We start from the raw sequence: 19,920 nt of genomic DNA, 5'->3' as shown, positions 1-19,920 counted from the left end.
TGAAAAACCAAAGCTACCAGACTGCAGCAATTACAACAAAGTGAGTGCATAAATGAGCAGCAGATGAGTCACAAAGAAACGGAGCTCCCAACAGGGATCCAAAGTGGTGCAGAGACTGGGCAGCAGGTGAGGGAATTTGGATCCAAGCTGTTTTGGAAAGATAGAGAAATCTTTTGACGTATCTGAGCCAATTGTTTAAAGCGTTTTTCCAAGCTTTCATGTTGCACAAGTTACACAAACTATGTAAACGATTGCTTTAGCTCATTTTCAGAAGAAGTGCATCATTGCAGGGACAAACATGCAGAATCATTTTGCATGACCCATACTTCATGCTACCTGTAGCTGCTAAACGTCTGTAATGGTCTGGATGATGAAAGAATGCCCCACTTTTACTGTGATATTCTTAAAGCTAGTATTGAAAAAAGAATGTAAGGATTTACATGTAGTGGCAACCTCTGAGTTAACTTCTGAATAAGACAAAGTTCTGAAGTTCAAACCAATCCCTGTTGACATAGTGCCAGAGCCCCGCTGGACAGGCAGGAACCTGGTGCACCTAGAGAAAATCCAGTCATAGGTAGAACATGCAAAGTCTACACAGTAAAGAGGCACAACGCAATGAAGCATTCCATAGTAAGAACATTCTATTCTAAACATATCAATCTCAACTTCCTTCAAATGATATCCCCCTGTGCCTTATAAGTATCACAATATGTCCATTATAGCAGCTGTGATTGGGTTTTGGGCCTGAGCCAAACAAATGCCTTTATGAGGTGTTTGAAATTTAAATGAAGGGGTATGAACTTCTTTTGGGATGTGGGTGGTTATAGATGTTGTTCCTGAGCACAAATTCAAAGTACAGCCTTAAAATTACACAGAAGGGCTCAAAGACAGGACATGTGGAGAAAAACAAATACCACAACAATGCCTTGGTGGTCTTATCCTTGCTGTACTTTGTTGCCTGTTGAAGTTGTGAATGCTATTTTTTCTGCTGACCGCATCCCTCAAAGTTGTCCTTTCTTCCCAACAAGCATGTGGCTACTGGATTGTTTGTGGGCCGCATCTGTGAAAAGATGACATTTTCTCAGCAGTAGTTGGCCGAAACAGGTTTTGTGTGGGGGCGATGTACACTTTAGTAATCCAAAACCAGTCGTGCTATAGCATTGCTTCCATGAAATAGACAGGAGAATTTGAAAACCATATCTTCTTCATCTTGCACAGACAGGAATGCAAGAGTAAGCATGTGCTGAGAAGAGGGAGGGTTTTGAGTACATGCATATAAATGAAGTGGTGAACTACGGTATGTGACCTCTACTGGTAAAGTATATGGGCACCATGCTCAAATGACATTGGACACCATCTTTGTACTCTTTGGAAAGGACCCTCTGGATAAACAAATCTGTGGTGTAATGAGAGGACTGTTAATACATGCAAATGTAATTACTTACATCATAAACTTTTCAGATTTCCCCTAGAAGCTGTTTACTTACTGGACTTCAGGCTAGATATCGACCGGTGATAAGAGGGACACAAGCCCACAGGCTAAGGATAACAATCCAAAACACAACAGGAGTAACCTCTCAGAGTAAACCGCCTGGGTCAGCTTGTTGCCAGACGCAAAATCCAGAGACCCAGGCAGGAAATCCACCAAGTGCTGTTGACATCGCAACTCATCCGTGGCAGACAAGGAATAACACTTTTGGAAGGGAAGTGTCTGGAGAATAGAAATCCAAAAAGACAGGGTGCTGTCACAGGAAAACTGTTTTTTAGCATGCTAATAAATCTTATACAATATTCATTTCAGGAGAGGAAATGCATTAAGATAAGTTATAAAGGAGTGACACATATCTTATTGTTACAAATTGGCGTATGAGTTAAAATCTAGTAGGCCTGAAGTGTCCAAATCACTACAAGACCCAGTTATGATAGATACAAACAAAAGTGTTTGTAGGTCCTAACAGTGATACAGTTTGATATAGTCCCCAAATGGTAGGAAAACCAGTAAATGTGTGTTCATAAAAGTCCCCAATTTGTTTTAACAAACTCTAAACAAATAAAAGAGGGTACTTTTTAATTGTTTGTAATTATTCAGTTTCCTCACTGAGCCTATGAAGTCATACTTGCCAAAATGGCAGTTTCTTGTTTAAAGGTCTGGTCTGAAAAGTATGAATGCATATTACTGGTCTCAGTATGGTCATTCAACAGCTAAGCTACCAACAATAAAGTGCATTTTTGATTAAAACTAAATACTTAAGATGTTTTAATTGGTCTCTTTTAAAACGTCCCCAAGCATATAAAGAATTTTAGGTTTTCTTGGTGTAACACACAGTATACCAAACAGAACAAGAGTATGTTTTAAACATCTATAATAAAGAGTAAAATGAGCCTGTAGTTTGTCTTTGGGGGGTAGTAAGAAATGGTTGCTCCAAGAATCTGGGCTTGAGCACAGCTGGTTTCAGGTTCAAGTGTGAAGCGAAACGCTAACGAGAAAGTCACTTACCATTTGATCAACATGCAATGGGGAAAACTGGATTTACTGTGAATTTATGACCAGAGAACATTACGGGTCGTTGTTAATGGACACGTCCTTGAGCCAAATTCAATGTTGTAGAGAGATGTGGCTGGACCCACGCCTGCGTGCTTTCTTTTCCTGGACATTGTTGACTTTGGCTGGATGTCAGTTTCTGATCTTGGCTAGACACAGGGAGAGCAGACTCAGGGTGCTTCCTTCTCATTCTCACACACATTTGGATGGGAAATGAGTGTTGGCAGTGTGACAGAACCTAGTAAAAGAAATATGATCCACTGAATAAAAAAAAGAAAGAGACATTTTGCAAGAGCCACAACTCTGAACGAAATGCAACAGATATTAATCATCATTTTTTATTCTTAATATACCTCATTTTCACATGAATAAACTGATTATTTCTCTCCAGGATTATAAATATTCTATTTTCTTACTGTTGAGAACAACATCAGTTTTGTATAAATTTTTACATGACTGATTCTGGAGAATCAAATTCACTAAAGCACAATCGAAGGAGACGGACAGAAAGGCCCACTAAGACCCTCCCAAAGTGGAGTCTGGTGAGCGATAACTAGGTGGACTCCTCCATCAAGAACTTGCCTTAAAATCTTGAAGGCAGAGCCAGGTTGACTGACAGACCCGCCAAATGTCTGCCAAAGAGTGGCAGCAAGGTAAAACACACAAAAAAAACCACATTAAGCAATTCTCAAGATTCCAGAAATAAAAACGCCGACCCACAAGATCCATACAGAGAGCACCAACATAATCAAAAACACCTCATATCACATTGAGAGTATATTATTCCTGAGGTGACAGCATCTGAGTTTAGCACTTTGGAGTAGAATGGAGCCTTGTGATAAGTATGGAGCTCACCTTAATTCGCCAATGATATCTGTGAATTAATTATCAAGTAGCAGCATTTTAGATGGTTCGTATTTGACCTCAAATCATGTCTGCTTGTTATCTCAGTGCCCAAAGTGACCTCGGGGCCATACCAGTGTTTTTGCAAATTTAGCTCCTTAACAAATAATTCCTGGCCAAAACTGCTGAATACATTTGATATTTGTTTAGTTTGTTAGGGACCATGTACAACAACGATGCATCGCACCAGATTTAGCTGATAAGCTAGATTCCGTTTTCTTACTTTTTGGACATCCATTGATTCCCATTAATTTCTGTACAACTTTAATAATCAAACTTACATGAGAAGCTTCTGGAAACAGCCATTTTATTCTTAGACTGTCTGCAAATGAAAAGATTTAATAGGTGCCTATTGGTACTAAGACAGTCTAAGACACACTGCTGCTTTGAGCTAAATGTGATAAACAATGCTAGTCTACTGTACCATATATATATATACATACATATATATATATATATATATATATATATATATGGGGGGAATGGGGTAACGTCTTGCATAGTTAAATTCCAAACCATTGGACCAAATTGACCAGTAAGTGAGGCTAAATGAAAGGTCAATGTATTACTTAAAATATTACTATTCATCCTGAAGGGCACATAAATGTCTCATGCAAGTTTTGTGGCAAAATCATAGCTATTGAGACATTTTGCTCAAAACTTCAAATGTGAACCTCGTGGCACGCAAGTATGAGACAATTTCCATTTATCCTTCCTAAATGTTTAAAGGTATTTCGGTCCCAACCTTTGTTTTTGACTGACTGACCCACCAACAATGGGACTTCTTGAGCCACATTGCTGGTATAGCTTTAAGCATGAACCACTGGAGCATGGTTTTCCAAAATATTGGCAGTCATGTCAAATATTTATGATTTGTAATAAGTAGCTTAAAACATGCCAAATCACTGGTATGTCGCTTAAATAATTGAATCATACATGGCTTGGACAAATCAGACAGATTGAGGAGTGAATTCGAACAGTAAACTAGAAAATCAGATTCCCTCTCTTCTGCTGCTGACTGAGACCAGGCTGGAGCCAAATGCTGTCCCCCCAAGAGACAGGCAGTAAAAGCTGATCATATCATATCTCATCATGAAAAAATGCCTGACACCCAGAATGTAATGCTTCCCAATATTACATAATAAAGCAGGAGCACAAAGGGAGAGTTTTTTTTTTTTTTTTTTTTTTTTTTTCAAATCAGATAGTCAGCCACTTCCATGCAGCACAAGAAAGCCATTTAAGAGCCTTGATAAATTGCATAAATGTATTATTACGATAATAGGTTTCTCCACAAGAAAATAAGAGAGTCCTATATGGCACTTAATATTCTTGAGTTAGTAAATGTGGAGCATATGCATCATTGTTAGTTTCAGCAAATTGTATTTGTTGGATTGGTAAAATTGTGTGAAACATTGAGAGTACAAAGTGCACCTTAAATCCCCTTGACATCATAAAATCGAAGTTTTTTTCAGTACAGTATGATGGGACAAAAACATAAAAACAAATATCTAAAAATTGTGAGAAATAAATGGCAGTGGTATTGTGACGCACAGAGATTATGATGCTTTTCTTAAGTGGTTTTCACTTCCCGACAGCATAAAGAAAGTTTCCTGCAAACATGTGTCAGTGTTTAAACATTATACACACATAAAAAGATGCATTCCCTGTTTTTTTTTAAGTGTTAGCGTGTTAAAGAAAGTAATGTTCTCTGTAGATGTTTTTCATTGGAAACATTTGAATAAGAAACTGTTGATCAGTGAATTTAGAGGGAATTTGGTGATTTTGATGATGTTATTGGCTGTTAACCTAAGGATCTTATCTTTACATATCTGGTATCATAAAGCAGTTTTTGCCTTTTCAGTGAACCAATTAGGTACAGCACATAACCTACATGTGAATCATTTTAACCTGTTATTGTCAATTCTCTCCCAGAACCGACACACATAAATACAAATCAAATAGTGGGATATCTCTCCACAGCAGTGCTGAACAAAACTGTGAAAGTGCAGCTATAGTTACAACAATCACAACACTCAAGTTTTCTGCCTGATATTAAGTTGTTGACCTAACTAGTTGATCATTTTTGAATCCTTACTTTTGTAAATATTTACAGACGTCAAGAACACATCACTTCTTTCTCTATATATTGTATCTTCAGTATTTGGATTAAAATTTCATCTCAAAGTTCTTTATTTTCCTGGAATAGTTCCTATTTTTTTTAATTTTGCCAGATTATTTTTGGACTGATAAGTGAACCAAAAACTAACGATTTCACTGCTGTGCACTCTGGCAAACATGATAACGCAGTTTGAATAAAAACATCTACAGATAGTCTTTGAATTTTCATACAAGTCAGGTTGTTTTAGATATGTAGATTAGGGAAAAGAAGGCACACACAGGAGATGAACATATATTCGATGAAATTAAGTACTGCGATAGATAGGATGAGAAGCAAAGACTGACTGCAGTCATTTCTAATAGGTGGTATGATACCACAGTACTGCAAGAGGGAACCTCACTAATAGACAGGTCTAGAAGGTTTTTCAGTCAGGAGCTACACTGTAAAGATGAAAGTGATTTAACACAGTGACAGCAGTATTCTCACAACCCATTACCCAGTTCATTTCCTGTAACTGTGGCAACAAAAAAACAGTAGCACACCATCCTTATGTTTCATTTAAATAACCAATAGGTAGTAAATCAAATACTAAACTTCTTTCCACTCCTCAGCGACAGTTTAAATAGCTAAAAGGTTCATCTGAGTAGCAGAGTCCACATGGCACTAGAGATTTTGTCCAGTGAGCATGCATAGGACACCAGCCAGGCTCACCCTGATTGGTTGATGCGCACTATTACAACACAGTTTTCATTGGAGCAATCCAACACAAAGGCAGAAAAATCCACATCGTTTACCAGTCGCTCAATCATGGCTGATGGTTGTATGATCAGCAAAAAATTCAGAACTGTACTCTTCGAAGCAGGCGCTCTGTGGCAATTGGAGAGTTGGTTTCTGTGCATTAAAATAGCAATGAGCATGACTTCATACTGTATCTACTTGAAAGAACACTGTGCCAAAAAGAAAGACGATGCATCTCGAGACTCCTCTGAGGCGCTGTGAAAATGTTTTTCGGTAGTGTGATCTTAAATAGTAGACTAAAACCCACAATTTTATCAGCCACCCAACAGAGGCACACAAGGGCCATGAGCTTGTGGTGCAACAATTTGGCATCTGTTACAGCAATCTGAGCGGAATTCTCAACCCCAAAAAAAACCAAAACAATAAATATCTAATATCTACCCACGGCAAATCAACTCAAACGAAAGTGTGCCCTTGCAAAGGATAGCGCTTGTTCTGGCAGTGGTGAAGAAAAACTGCTCAGCATCTTCAGTAAATGTATAGGCCCCCCAATGTGATTCAAACCCCTCTTATTCTATAAGGCAGCCTTATCTCTTTCATCAGTGACATTGAGCCAGAAAAGTTCAGAAGTCGCCATTCCAAATGAATCTCTTGATTCCTCTACTCTTAGCTGGCAGGTACCAGTGATGATGAAGGACAGGCAGGGTTTGGTTCTTTCTTATCTTTCAGACCGATGTCTTCAAATATCCATTTCTTTTCCAAATTTTCCTTTGCAGCCGGTCAATTCCCTTTGAGAATCCCATGAGAGCAGGTATCAAAAGAATGAACTGGCAGGATGTAGGGCTCACAGGTTTTTGATTGTTAGTAACAAGCGCTTCTCATTAGGCATTCAACATTTTGGTTGGCACGCTGGTTGCCATTCTGGAGATAACGGAGGAAATGAGAGAGATGGTGAGACTGAGATGTTCAGCGGTCAAGATGGGATGGCCTGGTGTCTGGAGCCAGACAAAACCCATAGCAGAACCAGCTGGAGGGCCACCATAAGCCAAAGTGAGGGGCTCAGTCCGGACGCCCCTCCACAATCAGGGTCCTCCTCCTGGTGCCGAGCAGGGAGAAAAAGAAGTGAAATTACCGATGAAAACAGACAAATTCAACACTCTCAATTTGATTGTCATCAAAACCAGCCTCCAATCAAAGCTTAGCATATAAGACTTGTAAGTCTTTGCAGTGGTCTACACGTGTAAAAAATTGGTTAAGCAGTTTGTATTTGTATCTATCCTCTTGATCAAACCACAGGTCTGATAATAGAAACAAGTTTTAAACCGCTTCTTCTATACCTGACTGCGAAACTTAAAGCGCTGTTGTTGGACCAAAACTGATTGAAACTTTTTTACGTCCAGCATCTGAAGGAATAAATGGAAAGTGATGCAATGTTTGATTTTCAGAGAGAGAAAAAGTTGCGAATCATAAAAAGCAGTTTTTTGTTTTAACTAACCTCTACTTCCATAATCAGAAGTCAGCAGTGATAGACACCACACTATGGTGTGAGACAGATAATGATAGATGCGGGACAGATACAAAGAGCATGGCTTAAAGGTCAAAGTCAGGTGAGACGGAGAAATGTTGGTGAGAGACAGAAAGAGAGTTTAGTTTAGAGGAGGTGAAAACAGATGATGGGAGAACATAAAGAGTGGCGGGTGAGAATGACAAGGGCAGTAAAACAATGGAGAAAGACACAAAGAAGTGGAACCAAGCAGAAACAGTCTTAGACACAAAATAAGGTGAAGATTAAGTAAGAAAACAAACAGAAAATAAGTGAACGGAGTATGACATAATGATAAAATGCTATTGAAAGCGTTATGGGACTGACCCGAGACAGCACATGAACAGTGGCAGCAGTAACATGAGCAGAGAGGAAGCCAATGGGGAGCCTGAGCTCCTTCGGCACATGGCCTCATCCTAACCATCAACAGCCAATCACAGAGCAGGAAATAGAGAAAACAGAGAGAGAGAGAGTCATGCAGCAGAATGTCCACACAGTTAGCAAGAAACAAGAAAGCAAATATGAGCAGCGAATAGAGAAAATGGATTAGAAAACAGTCGTACGAGATGAATGCATTTTCATTTGGGTGTCAGAGGAAGAGTGTTTGTGTGTGTGTGTGTGTGTGTGTGTGTGTGTGTGTGTGTGTGAGAAAAACAGAGCAGGCATAAGATTTCATTCATAAGACCCACAAACTCTGACACTGGAAAAAAGACTATAGAGTGAAAACAAACAGAGCATTCAAGCACAGAGGTTTCACACGCAGAGATTCTGTGCGGCTCATAAAACTGTTTGTTTAGCTTAGTTATTCAAAGTTGATTAGCAGCCGACTGTTTGCCTTCGCGTGTGAAATCTGTGCATATAAAGCGTTTGAAGCATTGCAAGAAAACAAAAAGAAGTGACATGCACCGTGTACAGATATTAGTGATGGAAAGGTGCCATGGGTAGGATTTCCTCACTGACATATTGTCTTTCAAATTGGGAGCAAAGATTCTAGATATTGGGCTCTGGCCAATGGAGCTGAAACATCAACCCTTTTTTTTTAAAAGACTGGCTGCAATCCTTTCTTATTTTTTACTTGTCTCTATTGTGTTCCACTTCCTAGCTCTTCATTTCCAGGTGAAGAATTTAAACAGACCGGATTATGTCATCTGGAGAAAACATTTAGAAGGATAGGTAATAAAAAATATTTTTAAAAAAACACACTCCCAACAACAGGCAGCATTAACTATACATTCAGAGTTGGAAGGTCAACATTTTCTCAAATCAAACTGTTATGTTTTAATTCTTATACATATTGAAAATTTGATAAATATTTTTATTTGAACACTTCTTTCTTGATCATCACTTAAAAGGATATGGGATAGAGAAAATGTCCAGCAGACAATCAAAGTTAATCATTATTTTTGAGCATTAGTATTCAGTCATTTCTTAGCTAACATTTCTGCAGGCTAAGATGTGACTGAATGCACAACATCACTACTGAAGTGTTATATATGGTTTAAAAAGTACAGCCTAACTTTGTGAAAATAAGATAGCTCTTTGGCTACCTTAGCAGCCAAAAGTATACACAATGCCATAAACAGAGCACCTTTAAAAGTGAAAAGTTCCAACTGTTCTCAAGAAAACGGGTCAGAGATCTGATGAGGCAACTTACATGTTCAGTGTTGTCAAAACAGACCGCAGGCCCTTTCCTGTACCGGGGATTCTGGGCCAGTTCACAGGTATCAGGACCATCAGCTGGATTAGGACATTCAGGAACATGACACACTTTCTGAGGGACTCAGTAACAGCAGCAACAAATAGTTGTTCTTCAGTAGACATTTGTAAAATTGATCAACCCATAAAAAATGTAAAATATTCCCCCATGATTAAAGGAAACAAAATCAATAGGATGTCTTGCATTACTGTCCATATACAGCACTTTGAGTACAATAATGAAGGGACAATTAAGCATTAAAGCGACTTGTCTCTTTTCAGATGTCATGCACATTGCTCAATACTTCAATGAGTCTCTTTCCAGAATCGTGTTTTTCCAAGAGGCTAGATCTGTAATTGACCACAGCCCTGTGTTTCAGAGAACCTCACAGATTTGTTTGTAAACTGTTCAACAGACTTATCCCACACTACCATCTGCTTTCCAGACACACGGTGAAACCCAGTGCAATATCAATAAGTGCGGAAATAATGACTGGTTATTACCAGTGTGGAATTACGAGGATGTAAATGCTTAAAAATAAGGAGTTATGAGTATTGTGGGTAATGGAAACGGTCCCTTTACCAAAAGCTTGAAGAGAAAATATTATGTTATTTCTTGCATTTTTACTGTCAGTGGTGAAAATATCTGCTAATAGCTGCATGTCAAAACAAGCAATTATCCCAGTTATCTCGTAAAATACACAATTTTTCAACATCTGTTCCCTAAATCAAATTGTCATTTTCTCTGCCAGATAAAAGCTGTGCTAGCGTAGAGGATACACTGCTGCTCCTCCTGTATTAACGGCTTGTTGTCACAGGACAAGCAGGTGAGTTTTCTATCAGCGATGATAAAAACCAGGTTCGTCTTGGGGAGCTTTTCCGCATGGTACATCCTGAAGAAGAGAAGACACACAAGAGACACAAGGCAACTTGTTGAGTCCAGGAAAAAGGGGAGATAATATTTCATTGGGAGACATTAGTATTTGACCAGAAAGCAGGTAAAGGATTTTTCTCTTCCGCTTTGTGGAAGAGTTTGATTACTCCTCATGCAATGACTAAGCAAAACTCCAGAAACCTTGGAATCTTTAACACAATGAAAAGCACACTATGGATCACTCAATCAAGCCTCCAAACTGCTTTTACTCCTAAGGGGACACGAACCTGCTGTGCCACCCCCACCTCTAAGACCTTTACAGAAACCCACATGTCGCTGGTGCACAAATGATTTTCTCTGCTTTTTTTTATGGGGGTCGTTAAAAAGAAACGTGTGTGCAACTAATGTGCAGAAACGCGCCGCGGCATGCAGGCAGGCACTCCATTAGCCGGCACGAGGGGGCCTTAAAAAAAAAAAAAAAGGGCTAGCGTACACACAAGAGTTCACCATGACACACACGAACATGCCAAGACGGTGGTCCCCGCGAGTGACTTGACTTCACCTTTATGGCACGTGAGTTTTTACAGCCTGCTCTTAGCGCAACCTCTGGGGACTTCATTTGTGTGTCATGGATGCAAATGGATCATTGCAGGTCTGCATCTGTACATGCGACATACTACGACTGGTGTGTAGCTGAGACACAGGCAATTCTTCTTACCTGCTGCAGTTCACGCAGTCAATTTCGCCTCTGAAAGACATGCTCGCTGATTCAAAGTAGTACTGAGTCTGCTCGGTGATGCAGACCTCTTTGAACAAGGCGTCTGACTGTTCCTCCTCCAGCTCAGCTGTGGAGTGACACACAAGAACATTTACAAGAACATCCATGTAAGAAGGCTTCAGTGTACCTCATTTTACACAGGACTCAAAGACCAAAATGTTAAGGTGTAACATTGTTTAAAGATGCTAAAAGATAATAATGGAGTCAGAATACACATATTTCTCAATCAAGTTAAAATGCTACATTCAGAAAGAAAAGCTTAGCGTCCTAATATATTTTCTTAAGCAAGCTAGTTTCCCTACATGTTAGTGGAAATAGTGGGAATTTGTGTGTGCAGTTTTAAAGTCAACAGGGAACATGATAAAGGTGAGGGTGATGGAACCAACCATACGACATCATTGCCTTTTTAGTACTCATTTGTGTTGATGAGTTGTGTTTCCAGACTCCCAGTCAGTATCCGTCCAATATCTTCTTCTTTAATTATTTTATTTTAGCTCTGTTTTTGGTCTCCACCAACGCCTGAAGGAGCTGTCATATAACATATTCTCCGTTTTTTTCTCCAGCTGGTTTCTGACTTTGTCCCTTATAAAGAGCAGGGCAGTTGGCATAAAAAAAAGGTTTCTCAGAACTTTTCATGCTGAATTTTTTTTCCTTATTCTGCTTAAGACATACACAGAGTGTCAACAAAAATGTTTTTGTAATAGAGTGTGAAAGCCAAAATGATGTACCGAAAGACAACAAGACGCCCTTAATAAAGCAGAGAAGAACTGCAGGAAGCGTGTGATCATTCTCAGTGGGATTGTCACTACATCAACTCTTTTCACATTTTAAGACATTTGATCCTATGTTTATTTGAAAACAATGACTAGAGCAGATTTATGGAGGATTTATCTAGAGTTACCGCCTTTGTGGTTGAATGCCTCTGTCAACTCGTCAGGTCTCAGTTTACATCAATCATTGTTTCTCACTGGGTGACAGTGTTACTGTGGCTTGGGCATGGGGAGGGATTTGTGTTTGTAAATGTAAAATATTTGCAGAAACTGTTTCCCTGAAAACCAAGCAACAGCATGAGTAGACGTTCATTTAACCAGGGAGGTCATTCCACAATTATTTACAGGAGACACATAATACTAGAGAACATATCTCTCTCTCTCTCTCTCTCTATATATATATATATATTTATATATTTCTCTGCAGAGTGTTTGATCTGAAGTTGGAAACTTCAGCGGCTGTGGCTCAGTCGGTAGAGTCGGTCGGGGGTTCGATCCCCAGCTCCTGCCGCCACATGTCCGATGTGTCCTTGGACAAGACACTTAACCCTAAGTTGCCCCCGCTGCTTTGCCTGGACAGCGTATGAATGTGTATGACTACTGATGGTCACTTTACATAGCAGCCTTTGCCATCAGTGTGTGAATGTGTAGGTGTGACCTGTGGTGTATAAAGCGCTTTGAGTAGTCAGAAGACTAGTAAAGCGTTATACAAGCTCGAGTCCATTTACCATTTCAGTGTTTAGCCAGCTCTGCATCAGTCTTGAAAGCTTTCTGCATTCTAACCTCACTCCATTTTTCCAAAGCACCTCCAATATTTTACCTCGTTTTTCCCCGTTTCTGGTCGTGGCTTTTTTAGGTCGGGTGGAATCGTTTTTTCTGATTTACTTTCCGCATGCCGTGCTAAAATCTTCCCAAGGTCAAACCATGGATCTCAAGTGGCTAAGATTAACGGGTCTAAATATTTAGCGTGAGCATCGACAAGGAGAAAATCATGCTATCTAATTGTAAATGGAAATGCCGGACTGCAGCCAGGTGCAAGAGAGCACACTGGATTTCTCTTTTGGAGGCTCCTGAGACCTTTGGTTCTTAAAAATCACATACCATAAATCCCCTTTTTACAAACGAGAAAAAAAAAAAAAGTGCTCAAACAACATAAACAGACAAAGTTTGCGTGGATGAGTGAAGTGGTAAACAAACAAGTCATGCCTCATGCTTGTTAACCCAAGTTCACAAAGAACATTTTCCCACTCACTCTAAACTATTCACATTCTTTTGATCGTGTTTGTCAGCGTTTTGAGATAAATGTCCTTCAGATTGTGCCATCACCCTGACAACATGGACGGGACTCTATGCTTTTCATTAGAGATACATTCTGTTGAGAATGAGAAGAGTCCTGATGCTTTGACTGTTGGGTCAGAAACACAGATAACAACACACATTTCAGAGACAAAAATTTCAAAAGAGTTGGCAAATTAAATTAAGATTTAATCTGCATGGCTTATTCCCAGCACCTTTAAGTCAGCAAATGTTATTTTTCATGATTTGGATGAGCTGATTCTTTAACAAGTATCATCTGAATAAGGTTAAACTATAATCAGAGACAGTCCTGTTGGGCTGTTTTGTTCTGGATCTGTTGGTTATCTGTATAATCTAATAACACATTTGTGCTCAAAAAATACAAACCCAACTCCAAAATTGTATAATCTGGGTCAGGCAGGCATGCGATCTCTACAGACAAATGAGCGTTTAATTGTTGATTTGAAAAAAGATCCTTACTAACGACATATTCCTGGCATGTGCGGAGTACTGTGTTCACATTGTAAGATAAAGACACAATCTGAAAACAGTGTGTTCAGTATCTTTTAAGACCTTGTCAAAGTAGTTCAAACTTATCATTTGACTTCCATAATGAGGCCGTGTGGGATGTCAAGAGCTAGCGCAACATTACAAAACCTTTTATTAAAACCTAAAAGAAATATTCTGTTCTTTGTATCAAATCGACAGGAACTCACCTGCGTCCAGGAAATTGGGGAATGTGATGCTGACCAGTAACTGTTGCAGTATTGACCTAAGAGCGAAAGCAAAATCCCCCCCCCCCAGGATGAAAAAAAAATCTGGATTCATTGGAACATAATGTACAATAAATATTCTGTGTAAATGCTAATGCAACGATAAATCAAGAGAAGATTTTTTGGAATGCGTACTGTCCTGGGAACAATTCAGCTGTTAAACAGATGCTATGTGTCCATTTTCTAGGAACAAATCCCGGCCTGCTTTCCATTACAGTCTGTGTTTAAGGACTTATATTGCATTGCTTTATAGTATTTATTTTTGTTATTAATCATTTGAACACAAAGCTAACCTAAAAGATCTGGGGGAAAAAAAAGGGACTCACCAGGCTGCAGATGTCGCCCACCATCCTAGACTCAAAATATCTGCGATTGTGGGCTGAGAGGGACAAACAAAAAATACAAATTAACCCTAGAATAAAACAACGCTGAACATCCTGCTTGTGTTTACAGTGGCCGCAGACTCTCCAGTTTGGCCAGGTGAAAGGTCCAAGGAGGAGATTTTATTTTCTTCCCGTTTTCAGAGGAAATTAGGAGACAATCCGTCTCAACAGACGCGAGCATAAATATGTAAACAGGGAACCAGTGAGAAAACAAAGCAGCACACGGTTTGAATCAAAGGCCCAACATGCTGCTCTGATTAGGGTTAGCATGCGAGGGCCTTGTTTTGGTGAATCACTGTTGTATCCTTTCTCTTCTGTTGCCGGTGTGTTGAGTCATCGAGGAGTCTTAACTAACCGTGTTAGAGGCATCACTGGCTGTAGACAGCGCCTTTGATCAGACAATATCTGCACCTTTCATCTCACCTTGGTCACTGGCGAGTTGTAAACACATAAAGTCCAAGTCAGGAAATTGTATGGCTCCAATTTTCTAGCAGTGAGTGGAATTGTTTTGCATTTATAAATACCTACAGATAACACAACATCTTGGTCAAACAAACCTCAAACTTCCTCTGCCTGGAAGGAGATCTTAGCATCTAATAGAAATGCATCAGAATCAGTGAAATGTCTGCAGCCGTGTTTGCTTCTTATCAGTCAAACTTGTATGTGTTGTAAGTGATGAAAAACAGTGCCTCTTTCTACATCACTCGCCGTGTTAGCCAAGCAAGCTAGACCACCTAATCCTGTTACTGTAGCTGCAACTCCCACTCTAACGCTTTCACCATACCCTCTGCTTCCCTTCTCATCTGCTCCATTCAGATTTATGGCTCCCTGGTGTGTGCAGGTTTGTGTGTACGTGCAAGTGTCTGACCATTTGGAAGTGTGCAAGCAAGCAGGTTTGGCTACAGAGCCATGCGTGTGTCCTTGCATCTGTCTGTGAGCTAATGCATGGAAATACATCTATTTATATGGATAACAAAAAGTGTGAACATGTAAGTGTGGGTGTGCACATGTGGGTGGCTTTGTGTGTGTGTGTGTTTAGGCATTGTAAGTTGTGTGTAAATGGTCTCTGGCTTATGTAACTCACCACGTAGACGGATCGCAGGCCTGCATCCGTCTTGCCCTTCCTCTTGGGGTCACAGAGCGACTGGTAATCGAAGGTCTTCTTATAGGTGAACAGGGATGAGTTAACAAGGTTTCTCATGAGGATCGGGTCAATGGCACCGAAGAACTTGCCGATCTGAGAACAAGGAGATGAAAATGGAAACCTTTTAAAAGAACACAACAATGTTAAAATAAATAAATGTCAACATTTTGGGTTTAAGGAGAAACTCTAAGGTGATACAAAAATCTGTTATCAAGAGCATATGTACATGACCTCAAATAAGAATGAAGGTTTTAGAATTAGATTTAGAAACAGAGTCTACAGATTTGGATAAATACTGTGTCATTATGTGCTTTTGAGGCGACTCCTCCAAAACACAGAGACAATAAAAAGACCACAGAGCCGTTTGGGGTTCGGGACAGCTAAGGTCCGGGGTCCACTGTGGCTGATTTGCAATCCAGCAACTAAATAAAATTAGATTAGAGTTGGGGTTTTTGTCTTAGTTTTCATGCCCAGAGTTAGTTAAAGCAGATCAACACTAATCATAGAATTGTATCTTGAATATGCAGCTGGAGTTTTCTGCTAGTTAGCTTAGCTTAGTTTAGCATAATTACAGTCACTAGTTGAAAGCAGTAGTGGCGCCATTTAAATGACTTTGGGTGAATGAGAGTTTAAGGTGCTAATAGTCAGTGTGAGATCACTGATCTAAGTCCATTGGCTCGTTGTGGCAAGCCCAGCAGCTCACGTTGAAATTTCCGAGACACGTGCTGAGCAACTGACCAATAACGACAGAGCGGATCGGCAGACCAATCAGAGCAGACTTGGCCCACGTGGGGTCTAACAGTGGGGGCTCAACAGAGCGTAGCTGACGGACTCAGAGCGGAGAGGGAGCAAGGAGGAGCAGTACATGAAAACAGACACTTTTTTTTTACTTTAGCTATTGTGAACGGACAAAAGTAGGTACATAGATTAAATATACGAACCCCAAGAAGGGCATAATATGGGCTCTTTCACAGTACAAGCTAAACAAAGCATGTGATATTAACTATACAGATATAAGAGTGGTACACATCTTCTCATTTGACTCTTTTTAAAAGACAACAATTGGACAAACGTTGAACTATTCCTTAAATAAGAGCACTGTAATATTCATCTGAAAAATATGCAAAGGTTACAGTTTAAGTTATTGATTATGTGCTAAAGATGAGTCAAGAAACCCTTATGTCTGTGCCTGGATTTAGAAAATGTGCTCATACACACAAACACACACACACAGTAAATCACGGTCAAGCCAGGATGATGGACTTCGGTATAATCTGATTAACACAGTCCACCAAGCAGCCATAAATTTCCACTAAGAGGAAGCAGTTCGTCTCAGCATTTTAGAGGTGTGACACGACCGTGTGCATGGGAGTGTTTAAGTGCCTGTGTATTCAGGAGGGAGTATGTACACATGTACAGTATTCATCTCTCTCTCTTTGTGTGTGTGTGTGTGTGTGTGCCAAAAGATGGACATGTGGTGTGTGTATGTGCTGGAGGAAAGGCAAACTATCCTTTTCCTTCCACTTTGTGAGGTGGGTGCTAACAAGCCGTCCTCCACACATCCATTCCTCTTTAGTCTAACAGCCAAAGGATATATAAATCTTCCAATCTATAAGGTAAAACGAGCCTTCTCTCCTTCCCCTGTGCAATAACACAAATAATGAATTAACAGTCACAGCCCTGTTGGCTGCAGACTCCCCGAGGGTTGTGGAGAAAGAAAAGGAACGAGCTCAAGAGAGGAAGACATAAAGCGGGAGAGAGAGAGCAAAAGCTTACGCAGAGAGAGAGAAACTTCGCTCCTGTAGGAAATATGATTGAGGGCACACAGCCTTCTCTAAACAAAGCCTCGGGCCCCCTGGTTTTAGTGCTGCTGCCAAACTTCAGAGGGCGACTGATTTATCCAACGCACACCCAGCACTGATTAGCGAGGAGCCAAGGCTGCATGAAAAAACGTTTACTCAGACAGTGGCAGGGGTGCCTGCACTTAGCTCAGGGCTACAGGGAAAACACAACTGAAGTGTGTTTTTGTATCTGATACAGTGATAGGAAGAGATGGGTCAAATTGTGTTTAAAACGGTTTTAATTGTTTGAGCAGTTAAATGAAAATTGAGACTTATTGGAGGCAGTCTGACCCAAGTCCTTATTTTCAGGATTTGTGACTTGACGTGGACTTGGACTTGAAAATGCAAATTCACATGCAGTGTTGTAAAGCAACAGTTCCTGCTAGGAACTTACCTAAAGACACGCCACATATCTTTTGTTTTGCTTTGAGAGATCTTACAGCAAATGAAACACAGAGAAGAGCAACAGCTGGGACTCAGCTCGGACTTGGGAATTTGACTCAGATTCATCTCCGATGACTCGTACTTTGACTTGAGCACGGCAAACTCGAGACTCAAACTTACGTGAGGTTTTGGGACACGGCTACACTGATTGAACTTTCAAACAAGTTGGGCAAGTCAAAGTGAAGTACAATAAAGCCTAAAAAAGAAAAGTGAGCAAGAAAACCACTGACCCCTGCAAACATTTGTTCCAAATTCGGTCAAAAGAAAGTGAATAAAAATAATTATTCAAGCCATTAGTTAAAGCCTTTCAAACTTGCATGCTGTTTTCTTAAACTGGGAATCACAGTTCACCTGCCTCGGTCTTTAGTTTTATAAGTGTGAGCAAATTTCGGACCCACCTTTTCAATATCGTCCTCTTGATTGGTCATCACCAGAAAGCCGCCGTCATCCAGAATGACACAATCTACATTCTGTAATCACATCAAGATTATAACCAGTGTTGCATCTTACTGACTCTTATCCATAAATAATAAGCATGCAATCAAACCTTTTACCTTATCGTTTCGAAGACAGCCACAGATCTCATCATTGCACTATAAAGAAAACAGACGGATTAATAACAAGTTTTAGTCTGTATCATATATGTGTCATGTTGACATAAGGCAGATAGAATCCACTTACATTCAACTTCTGTGTGGTATTAATGAAGCTCTCCATCCAGGCACTAATGTCCAACTTCACACCAACCACTGTGATCAAACATAAAAGCCAGACATCCTAGATCATGTTGGACCTCTGCATAAACTTTACTCTCTGAACTTAGAAAATCCAAACTTGGCCAAGGATCATAGGAGAGCAGACAACTTGATGTGTGGCTTGTGTGTGTGTGTGTGTGTGTGTGTACGTGTGTTTGTGTGTATATGTCAAAGAGAGAGAGGGAGAAACAGACAAATTAAGTGTAGCCGTCTATTAAATATAGCCTGTGTGAGTCTGAAGATATTAAGAAATGAAATGGGTTTAGGCTCTAAGGTTGCAAATGTAGGTGTCTAAATCAGACTAATAGCAGTAAGTGTGACTTTGTTTATATGTGTGTGGTAGACTGGGAAAGACCACTTAAGAAATAAAAAGTAGAAAGGTGTAAAATGGTCCTTCTCCCTTTTTTGTCCTCACCAGCTGGTTTGAGTATGACACCGTCAATGTTGAGGTTTACTGCTCTGCTCACCAGAAGGGATTCACTTGCTGCAAGAAGAAGAAAAATGAAACACTGTATATACTGTACATGAGCCAACACATTGAGACACAAAACACACCTTTTCTGTGTTTCCGTTTTACTCACTGTTTTCTTTTCTAGCATAAGGTGTAAAGATGTAAGCGTCGTTGTCCAAACTTCGCTTATAGAAACTTGACTCATATGTCTCTGCTTCTTCTGTCCATTCCAGCCCAGCACTGTTAAATACAATTGGCAAAAATATCGCCATCAGCAAACTTTTTCACCGAATAATTCAGTACTTTTTCATACATTATAAACCTGCTCTGTCTGGAGTTGGCATTTTGTTTTTAAGGTACTTTACACTGAGGTCATACCAGTCTTCTGATTTTTTAAATTGCCTTTAAAATACTGTTAGCAAGACATAAGCTGTTTTCACGCATACAGAAAAATCCAGAAATGTATCTGAATTTTCCTGGTGAGCTGCAAGTGTGAACGAAAACAGACACATTTTCCACCCAGACTTTTCTCCTGCCAGCCCCCTAATAAATTCCCCCTCCCCCACATAAAGGCTACCACATAGAATGAACCTTTGTAATACGGTAGAATACAATTTTATGCAGACGATACAATGATTTACATACCTGGCTCTCAAGTTAATTCTGTTTCATTCTGAGCTTAGCACTTATTGTATGCTAATAATCCATATCTTACTGTAGTTCCTGCACTCTAATAACAAGATCATATGGTAGTCACATACGTCTACATTGTAAAATTCTGCCTTCTACATCTGAAAAAATGCTTCTAAAACCTTGAAAAATTGATGACTCCTATACTTTAGAAAAACCTTCCGGATATAAAGTTTGTCCC

At 39.8% G+C, this 19,920-nt stretch overlaps 1 protein-coding gene across 1 annotated transcript in view; it reads right to left on the bottom strand.

Annotated features, from left to right (window-relative positions):
- Nucleotides 1-2,866: 2,866 nt before the first annotated feature.
- cacna2d1a (calcium channel, voltage-dependent, alpha 2/delta subunit 1a) overlaps nucleotides 2,867-19,920 on the bottom strand; it is an 83,960-nt gene continuing 66,906 nt past the window's right edge. Inside the window, exons 27-38 of the mRNA XM_061029269.1 lie at nucleotides 19,180-19,289; nucleotides 19,014-19,082; nucleotides 18,525-18,592; nucleotides 18,398-18,436; nucleotides 18,242-18,313; nucleotides 15,499-15,651; nucleotides 14,358-14,410; nucleotides 13,975-14,030; nucleotides 11,133-11,259; nucleotides 10,321-10,433; nucleotides 9,500-9,582; nucleotides 2,867-7,398 (exon numbers count right to left, since the gene is read on the bottom strand). Coding sequence (XP_060885252.1) covers nucleotides 7,276-7,398; nucleotides 9,500-9,582; nucleotides 10,321-10,433; nucleotides 11,133-11,259; nucleotides 13,975-14,030; nucleotides 14,358-14,410; nucleotides 15,499-15,651; nucleotides 18,242-18,313; nucleotides 18,398-18,436; nucleotides 18,525-18,592; nucleotides 19,014-19,082; nucleotides 19,180-19,289 — 1,066 coding nt within the window. The 3' untranslated portion in view covers nucleotides 2,867-7,275. The remainder of the gene's footprint in view (nucleotides 7,399-9,499; nucleotides 9,583-10,320; nucleotides 10,434-11,132; nucleotides 11,260-13,974; nucleotides 14,031-14,357; nucleotides 14,411-15,498; nucleotides 15,652-18,241; nucleotides 18,314-18,397; nucleotides 18,437-18,524; nucleotides 18,593-19,013; nucleotides 19,083-19,179; nucleotides 19,290-19,920) is intronic.

This window comes from Labrus mixtus, chromosome 22, assembly GCF_963584025.1.
Source record: "Labrus mixtus chromosome 22, fLabMix1.1, whole genome shotgun sequence".
NCBI lineage: Eukaryota > Metazoa > Chordata > Actinopteri > Labriformes > Labridae > Labrus > Labrus mixtus.
Note: the sequence above shows the minus strand (reverse complement) of the source record. Positions and strands in the feature narration are given on the sequence as shown.